The sequence below is a fragment of the Azolla caroliniana genome, unplaced genomic scaffold, assembly GCF_043228905.1.
Source record: "Azolla caroliniana isolate FFs.n. ecotype wild unplaced genomic scaffold, voAzoCaro1.0.p SCAF_243, whole genome shotgun sequence".
NCBI lineage: Eukaryota > Viridiplantae > Streptophyta > Polypodiopsida > Salviniales > Salviniaceae > Azolla > Azolla caroliniana.
In genome coordinates, this window is record NW_028230678.1 from 29,372 (window position 1) to 39,687 (window position 10,316).

The window sequence follows — 10,316 nt, forward strand, 5'->3', positions numbered from 1 at the left end:
TCATTATCACATCCTACAAAATAGTAAAAAAAAACTAAAATCTATTATTTCAATCATTTACATTGATGGGACAATTGTCTCACACAAGAAACAAACTTTCATACCACATGCATTACTCATCAAGCAACCAAAAGAAAATGATATGATTATAAATCTAACCTAGATTCCATTTAAATCAAGATTGAGATTTACTTGCAATGATTAAATATTACCATTTAACATAAAAAAACTATGAAAATAACATATGAAATTTGAATCGTCACCTTAACCTTTTTTACATCATGATTAAAAAGTACATAGGCTGACATAAAATATATTCTTAATTTGACAATATCTTAATGGTATGGCTAATTATAGTGACTAATTATACAATTGATTATAGATTAGAGAGGTGAAGAGATGATATTGATTGTTGGCTGCATCTTAAAACATGTAAATAACTTCTAAATGAGGTTATGTTGATTTTATAGCTTTTCAAATATGGGAATTCCACTTAATAAATATTTTCCAACTAATTATTTGAAAGGTTTCATGCTAAACAATAGATTTTTTGTATGGCATAGTAAGCTTCCCCAAGTTTTTTTTTCCGTGAAAAGAAATCAACCCCATTTACAAACAAAGTAGGAAAGATGTGCTACTTACCATTGGCTTCGTGATGGTGGGTTGTAAAGCCATGTCTTTTTAAACACTACTGATAAATAAAAAAAGCTATTTGTCAGCGAAAATGATCTCAAAATATTGCAACACATAAGCGTCATCATTACACCATTGCATTTCTATGTTTAATTTTAAGATATTTAATGACGTGACCTTGTGAAGTATGAACAATCATTTGTTAGTTGGTCAGAAGCATTTCAAGCATTATATATGACATACAAGTTCGAATGACAATGCATTTATGTTCAAATATCAGCCGATGATGTCTTCCTTCATTATAAATGGACCATCCATGGCCATTTTCTTCAATTTCATTTGTACTATCTTTGGGTACATACTCGAATAATATCAAGAGAGAAATTGAAAAATACCTTTTTTGCATTGTATTTTTTCTTTGATTCTTAGAATTAGAATTAGTAGTTTTTTTTTCGTCCATAAAGAGGCCAATTTTGACCTATGGAACCTGAGTATACATGTGTTCTTGATATGTGTCTCCTTCCTAAGAAGGGGTGTTCATACATTGAAGCACAAAATCTCCATGCGTGAATAAAGCACACACATATGAGCTCAACCTTCTAGGTGGTGTCTTAAGTATGGCACTTAAGTTATCACTCCCTCTAAGTATGTCAACATACCTTGAACAAATTGCACTATATGATGAGCATGTGAAGAGCAAGTGACATCCATCCTCTACTATGCCTCCATTGCATACTTTACATGTCTTCAAACTTGTTACATTTTGATACCATGATGCAACTTCAATACCTAACTCATGAGATCGAGTGCGAAGTAGTGTAAGGGCTCTACGAGCATTACTGCTCATATTGGTAATGAGTAGTAATGCGCCTGTGCCAAAGAGTAATCACAATGCCTTTGAATGATGGGGCGCCACAAGTGTTCGAGCAAAAGGTTACGTGGTCAGAGACTCGTGTTCTCCTCCTTTCAAATTGTTAGTTAGAGCTATGGTGCTTGTGAAAAGGAATCGGCAACGGCTCAGCTCAAACCTAAACTGAACCACCCAAACCGTGTAAAAACGGTTTGGCAGTTTTGGCTTGAGCTTTGTTAACTGGTTTGAGCTTGGTATAGGGTTGCTCAAACTGGTTAAGCATAAACCGATTACCACGCCGTTTAAGGCTTAATCGGCTTTATTAAACCGATTCAATTTAGGATTGGAAACCCCCAAACCGGTTTAGGCTTAATTGGTTTGGTTTGGACGGGGCCAAACCGTTGTCGGTTCCTAGTAATAATAATGAGGGAAAAGTACCATGATACCCCTGGAAGTTCATCTATTTACCCAAATGCCCCTGGAAGTTCCAAATTTACCAAATTACCCCTATGTCCAAAAAAATACACTTTATAAAGTAATTATACACTCAAATCTACAAGCCTTATTTACCAGAGTACCCTTAAACCTAAACTTATTTACCATAATGTCACTATATACCTATTCTGACCAATTTATACCACTTTTATTTTTCAAAATATATTATAAATCAAACTAAATTATCAAAATTATATTATATATCAAAAATTTCAATTGAAAGGTCACCTTAAAATCCATTTCTACGAATTTACACCGAGTTATACTAGCTTAATCCCATAAAACCAAAATTTGTGATTGAAGTGACCAAAACTTAATCTTAAAACCAAAACACTTGATCGCACACCAAAATTTACCATTGGGACGCCATTTTGAAGCCAAAATCCATGAATTTGCGGATTCACAAACAAATTGCGGCCAAAATGTCATTTTAAACGAAATGTCACATAGCACTTTGCTATTAAAATGCCATCTTAAACCAAATTTCATGATTTTACATTAAAATTTGTTAACAAAATGCAATCACAACTAAATATCCTCAATCTCATCAATTTCAAAAAATACTTGCAAACCAAATTTAATTGTCGAAATGTAATAATTACATGTTAATTTTGATCCGTCTACAAAAAGTATAATTCCAAAAATATTCGCAAAATCAAATATATCTATCAACTCTACAAAATATCTAATAATGCATAAGGTAACCCCATATCCTAATGATGAAGACGATTGATCAACCCAATGAACAAGAAAGAAAAGAAAAACTACACTGTTAAGTACAAAGGACCCAAAGAATCGCTTAAGTAAAGAAATTTGTGTTTGAAGGGTATTCTGGTAAATAGGGCTTGTAGATTTGAGAGTATAATTACTTTATAAAGCGTATTTTTTTGGACATAGGGGTAGTTTGGTAAATTTGGAACTTCCAGGGGCATTCTGGTAAATAGACGAACTTCCAGGGGTATCCTGGTACTTTTCCCTAATAATGATTAGTTGCGAGTGCAATATGCATTATCATTCATTTAGGAGGTGAGTGGGAGGCGAGGGGTATCCGTGCAATTTCCATAAATTAAACGCGGCTATTGAGAAGATAAAACGAAAGCTTTTAGGGGCAGTGTCTTGGAAATAAAGAGAAACTCAGGAACTTCTTCTTCTCTTTCTAACTTCACCGCAGAGAGAATCACAGGGGAACCAAGAGAAGCGAGGTCTCTCTCTCTCTCTCTCTCTCTCTCTCCCCTTCCTTTTCGGAATAGTCAAATCTGCAGAAACAGCGAGATCCCTCATCAGCAATCAGCATCATCTATATAAATCTATCGTCTATCATCGATCATCACCGTCTTCAACATTGTCACTATCATCAACCATCGACTATCGATCATCATCATAAGTTGTGATCCTGTAATTGCAATGGATAGCTTACTCTCGAAGGCAGGAAACTTCCTCTTCGCAAAACGAGCAGAGCAAGAGTTGTCCTCGCTGGGTGATGATGTCAACGTATGTATACAAAACCCTCTCTTAATGAAGTCTATGTGAAAATCTGTTGATTTTTCAAACGAATAACGAAAAACAAAGAAAGATCTAGGCTGTGTATTAATGGATCCAACATGGTTATAAAAGGAAAGTCATGGAAAAGATTAATTTCGATCAATTAGATTATAATTTTGCAAACACATTTAGTAAAGTGAATTTAGTATGTAAATGAGTTATGTTCTCTCTCTCGCAATGAATTCCATGTGCAATTTCAAATTTTTTTACATGACAAAAGAAATACATGTGCATATGATCCCAAACATATTTATTCTTTGTTCTACGTTGTTGTCAGTAATCATGCCTACAACATAAATGTATGTTTCCATGCATTGACATATTCACACAATTTTGAGGGAGTGTTTTCTAGCTATACATCACATCATCTCCTTCCCACCTCCCCGCTGTGGCTGTTGGCTTGGTGGTTTAGACAGTCATACACTTTTGAACCTCGCTATGTGCTCAGTCCTGTCTCATAGATCACTATCAATCTCATGTAGATGTTAAAAATATATCTATTGCTCTCTCTCTCTCAATGAATTCCATGTGAAATTTGACCGTTTTTGTTTTTGTTGGAACTTATGATCTCTCAACATGATGATTCATGAAAGCATTTTTGGAGGAAGTTGTTTTGTTTAATATAGAGAGAATGTGAAATGAGCAACACTCGCTCAAATCATGTAATATATACCAACAGTGTCAATATATTTGATGTCTTTTGATGTTTTCTTGCTATTTGGAACGAAGAAAGGTATATGTGTTTAAGTGCATTAAACATCATTGAAAGGAAAGATCTCAATTAGTTCTATGGAATGAACAACATTTTCTATAGAATGACACAGAATGAATTAAGATAGATAGATACACAACATGCTTGCCTTACGGTTGTTTTGCTATGGTGATCAATCAACATTGTGCATTCCTCGTGCAAATAATTGATCCATTCAAAGGTTGATATTGTATGAACTTTCTACCCTTTGATCACTTTTTTGTCGAATATCATGCATCTATCTCCAACCTGATCTGTGTATATATATGTGAGGGAGAGGGATTTTCTTTCACTGATTGATCAATGATGTATAAAGATTTGTACTTCCAGTCACTTCAAACCAGCGTCGAAGAAGGAGCAAAACGCATATTTAACAGGATAAGAGGTACTCAGTATGAATCATTTTTAGTTGCTTATTTATTCCAAATTCAAAGGAGTCTCTGCTAATATGGACATTGGTATTTGAACTAAATCATCCTATTTACATTTATGTTGTAGGAATTTAAGAAAAATGTCACATTTCCATAGTTTCTCGCTTTTTCTTTTCTAATATTATGAAGAGATTTGGAGGTATCACTGAAACTTCACATCCCTTAATAGTCTTGCATCTATTGTTCAGCTTCTTCTTCTAATCTGCTTGGTTAGGTTCCTAAAAAACATTCACTCGTTACGGGATTCTGGGCATCAAGGTGTGGAAATCACTTCATTAAAAGGAAACCGATTATTTGTAGAATGTATGTGAATGAGAGGTAGGGACATTCTAAATCTCTGTGAGATAGGCACTGAAATTTATGCTGAAATTTCACGTGATATGTATGCTCTAAAATATATTGGATTTCTATTTTGAGCAATGGTACTCTATCATAGATATCTTCTATTTTTTTATTTTTAGTTGAGATCTATTCACTGTCTTTACCCAATCATCAATCTTTGCTACAGTTACTTTGCAGTTTGGTCAAAATATCCTTGCTTTAGGTTTTCAGCATATAGTGTTTTCTATCAATAGATTACATTCTTTTGTTCACTAAGTGGGAGTGCCCCCTAACTAACTCAGCATGGGCTATCTTGTGAGGCATTGAAGTTTTACTCTTGATTCATCTGGAAGACATGAAGGCCAATGGTGCTCTCTAAATCTGTCCACTAGTTTGTTTCATGGATATTGAGTCCCCATGTTTCCACCTCATAGAGAATAGTTGATGGTGTGACAAGTGTGCCAAATTATCACAGTGTGACCCTTGTTCACGAAATTGCACCGACAACTTGTCTCTCGTAGAGAGAATCCTGATCCTGTAAGTGTTCCATCTAGGTAGACAAATTACCGTTCCACTCGTTTCTCTGTGTAGAAACTGTTCTAATTATCTGTACTTCAGTGATATCGAATTCAATGATCTCTAGATATCTCTGCAGTCCCATTTGGAGAGTTGGAAATTAAATGATATCATCCACATATTAGGAAGATCAGTATAAGCAACCAATGGAGGCTTGTGCCTGATTTAGGCATATATCTATTAAATACAACATTTGATAGCCCATTGAGACCCAAGTTATACAATGCATAAATCCCCCGTTGCACTTTTTGAGGAACCCTGAGTCAAAGGCTGTGTGGAAATCCTCGTCTATGTACTGTACCTTCACTGATAAGAAAACCCTAGGGTTGGTATTTGGTCAAGTGTGGTGAAGTAGGTCAACTGTTCAAGCAGGTTGTGTAGGGATTTTACATAGCCATATAAAACACAGGAATGGATGTACTTGGTGAGTTTTATCAAATATCCTGTATGCCCTGTTACAGTCTTCAATCGCGAGGAATTTGTATCTCTCTTCTTCATGTTTGGATGAGTACGATGCCATTTTTCTCCAATGAATCAATGCAATGGGTATTGGTCTAATAGAGGTTGCAAATTTCTTAGTTCAGCTAGTAAGGATCTAAAATCCATCAAGTAAATCAGCATTACTTGCACCACAATTGTGATTTCAGCATGTAAAAAGAGCATCTCATACTAGCTATTTTGGTAACTCATTGTATGAAAGGAATCCATAATAAATGCCAAGAAATGTTTGTGGTAATCTTCATGATGCCACTGTCTACAATTTCTCCATGTATAGTGTCGTTCGAGTCAAATGTTCTCAGTCTCACTAATTTGAAAACCTCTCCCAAACTTCTCTTTAATAGCCCAAAATGGCAGATGAGAAAATTGATACCATTAAATCTGAGAAATTCCTATCTCATCTTGGATAACAACAAACCAAAGTAAATATAAATGTAATAAATTAGGAAAACTTTTCTTAAAGTAGCCTGGCTATCCCTTGCACAACAGACATTCCTGGAAAAAATGTAGATTTTTAGACGAGAAAAATGTAGATATCCCCATTACCGAAACATGCAATCTCACCAAGAGCAAGACTAATTTACACGAAGGCAAGATTACTGCTTGAATCAAAGTTTTTGCTATTATATATGTCCAACCTCTACATTATGCATGATCTAGTAAATCAGTGTTGCTTGATCTCAAATGCATGGAACAGATTACTGAAAGTTACGTTTCAATTGATGTTTTGCTCAGCACGACCAATAAATTACATCAATGCTTGAAGTTGCATCAAGACTGTCAATGAAATGGATTTGGTTGTCAATAGATGTTGATCTGAGTTGATATTATTTTTCTTAAATCACCTAGTTTACAGTTGTGCTGAGATTTCTCAACCAAATGGTTGTGTTCCGTACTTTTGATGTAAAGAGAAGTAAACTTTAAGCATATGAAGTATGTGAATGATATAATTCAAACAAAGAATAAAATTTCAACTTACCACTAGATATAGCGTAGAAACATGATAAAATGAAGTGAAATGTACAGAGAGAGATTAAGTCTTACAAAGGTACCCACTTTCATGTAAGCTGTTAATATTGTTACTTGTGGTCTCACAGTAGTGCCTTTATGGAATTTTCAGGGAAGATGCAAATGTCATTACCAGAACTGCTACAAGCAAATGGGTTGCCAAAGGGAATTTTTCCAAAATCTGTCACTCATTATGAACTGGCTGAAGCTAGAGGCAAGCTAACTATCTTCCTTCCTTCAATATGTGAAGTGAGATTCAGAGATTCCTCAATTGTAAGATATGCAACCCAAATCACAGCATTAATTTCGCAAGGCCGCCTCACAAACATTGAAGGGATGAAAACGAAAATTCTTGTTTGGGTGAATGTGACATCTATAACTGTAGATGAACCAAAATCTGAGAACGTGTATTTTGGTGTGGGCTTCAAAAAATCTAGACCATTCGAAGCTTACAATGTTCTTAGAGATGGTGTTGAAGTAGATGATTTCTAGTTCAATGTACTTGGGGTGGTAATTCATTCGTGATGTATGTGTATATATGTTGCTAATTGTGAGGTTTCTATATTTTTCAAGTACCCTTTTCTTTTGACAATAAGTCTTGTCAAAGATCATCATATCCAAGACATTCAATGATGTATGCCATTTACTTAAATACTTGTCTATGGGTATTTGACTTCTAAAAGAAATACATATTTGTTTAACTAGCATGTTGCCTTGTTTGGGTCTCTATAATTTGGAAATGTTTTTGTTATTTTAACAATTATAGATTTTGTAAATGCCCAACATACACGAACATTTTATTGATTAAAGTAGATGTGTTTGTGAGTACATGATTATTAAACCATATCAAACATATTAGCTATGGTTGAACTTTACATGCTCGTGTTCTTCAATCCATTTAAGATGAATACATAACGTGCTATGATCCAATCACGAAACAAAATTGTTTATGATGAGACTTTCCTTGTCCATCGCTTTCTAGTTTGTGACAAAATTTTTGGTGGCTTTTCCATTGATAGCAAATTCATGAGTAACCCATTCCACTTTTTGAGACACGATCAAAAAGTTGCCTCAAAGTTTGCAAGTGAAATAGTTTGAGACCAACAAAGTGGTAATAGTGGTGTCTAGTAGAATATGAAGAGGGAGACGGTGAAGCCATTGTGATATGCTAGTTATTTCCTTGGGTCCCACACATGGGGGCTACACATTGATCCCCAACCCTTTGTGCAATGTGCCAATATCATATCACAACTACCTTAGCCTCCTCCCTCTAAGAATTGTTTTCATCCTAGGAACCAAATCCAATGAATTCGTGGAAAACTACATTGATACCATATTAGGAACTTATGATGAATATTGCAACATTTTATGCACTCATATGTTCCATACCGTACTTTAAACTTTATGGAATTAAAAACTTTATCTTGTGCACTCATTTTCCATTGGAGAAAAATTGTGCATGCAATTGATTTGGAACCATATGTAATGCTTCTTTAAATGGCTGAATTGAATAATTTTGAAGTTTGCTTTTGTTTTGACAATGAAAAATTTGTGAAAAGCCCAACCTAATCAAGCATTGAAATAATTAATTATATGTGGTCATGAATATTGGATTCCTTAATTATATACATATTTAAAATTAATTATGTGTGTTCTAACTTCTAAAGTTATAACGTGAGCACATAGCTATAATTCTAAATAGACTTTGTGTGGAAAATCTCCATTGCAACAATTGCCAAAAATAAGTGCCATTACCATTATTTGTAAACAAGCATGAATTTTAATGATTAACATATCATATTTGATTGCATGTGGTCATCAAATCATAAAACCTAAAGTAAAATTAGATAGTGGCTTTGTGAAGGGGAAATATCATGTTGTAATCAAGTGACGAAAAAGATAGTGTGGATGACAATAAAAACGTAGATGTCATTGGGTAGAAAATTCAACTAAGTTTGGAACTTTCGTATTTAAGTCATTCACGCAAATTAATTTGAGAGATTAATATTCCAAACCTACTAATTAAAATCCAATGTAAATTTGTCATGTTTACAAACAACTAATGAAGTTGATGACTATAACTACAAATATTTCTAATCACCCCTATAATAGTTTATTAGTTTGCATGTTATGTTACAAAAACATTTCAACAACGGGCCAAGGGAAAGTACATTGTAACATAGCAATATCTCTACATTTGTGCGCGTGTTGGGGCATACATCATATAAGAAGGACGTATTTTTTAAATGATCTTTACATGTTGCATTCTTTGAAATGCCGAATATTTTATGTCTTTTAGCCAAGTGTGCTTCCACCTGCCTCAAAGATCAACTACTAAGGTATAATCACATTTCCAACTACAATAAAAGTTCCTTTCAAGGGAGAATACATAATAGTCTTTGTAACTTCCGGTAAGATATTTTTCCAATAGTACGAGAATTTTGCTCAAGATCATGATACTACATTGAGCAATACCTGTAATCATGCATATGTTTGTGGAATCTTATTGCTCCTAGAAATTAAGGACTCAACATTCCTTATATCCCAAAGTTTAGAGTGCATGCTTTGCGTATATGTTTATGTCCTTACCTTCCTTGATACACACCTAAAGGTTGAATGTTGACGAAGATAATGATACAAGCCAATGGGGAAAGACAATGAATATCGTTTCCTTCCTTTTTATAGATACCCTTCCAATTAGTACATATGGCTAGGTTTGCACATTTATGCTAAAAGCATCACAACAATGTGCAAGGTTGTTTCTTGGATGTCATTATTCAAAACTTTTTCTAATGAACGCTTCAAGTAAGAGTACACATTGTGATCACAAGAGAAATATTTTTGTAATGGATAGGTTTGGATTGACAATGTGGGGAATGCAAACTCATCGCATATCAATGAAGGTGGAGTATCATAGAAGTGAGATATACTTGGGAACTTGTCAGGGACAAATATTGAAGCAATGTGTGGATGATAGATAAATGGATGAGCTCTAACATGTATTGATGAACATGATTTACCTATATTGAGAAGATAGTTATTTGCAGTTTGGTGCAACATTAGCAATGTATGCATGAATAGGAGTCTTCATGTCTTTCCTAAACTATGATACATTGGTGTTGTGGAAAGCCACATTCACGAATAAATGCATATGAATTGTCCTGAAATGCGATGCAACCCATTTTTCAAACCGTTTCGTCTCATATTCCAT

At 34.4% G+C, this 10,316-nt stretch overlaps 1 protein-coding gene across 1 annotated transcript; it reads left to right on the forward strand.

Moving 5' to 3' along the window:
• The first annotated feature begins 3,184 nt into the window (after positions 1-3,184).
• LOC147848739 (uncharacterized protein At5g01610-like) lies at positions 3,185-7,812 on the forward strand. The gene is made up of 3 exons (XM_087338174.1): positions 3,185-3,469; positions 4,602-4,656; positions 7,218-7,812. The coding sequence occupies exons 1-3, from the start codon at positions 3,383-3,385 to the stop codon at positions 7,595-7,597; spliced, it is 522 nt and encodes a 173-aa protein (XP_087194300.1). The 5' UTR covers positions 3,185-3,382; the 3' UTR covers positions 7,598-7,812.
• Positions 7,813-10,316: the final 2,504 nt, after the last annotated feature.

Excerpts from the sequence above, each read along its gene's own strand:
- LOC147848739 (XM_087338174.1), top strand. The coding sequence starts at position 3,383 with ATGGATAGCTTACTCTCGAAGGCAGGAAACTTCCTCTTCGCAAAACGA. Across the intron at positions 3,470-4,601 it reads CGCTGGGTGATGATGTCAAC|TCACTTCAAACCAGCGTCGA; the intron begins GTATGTATACAA and ends TTGTACTTCCAG. Across the intron at positions 4,657-7,217 it reads CATATTTAACAGGATAAGAG|GGAAGATGCAAATGTCATTA; the intron begins GTACTCAGTATG and ends TGGAATTTTCAG.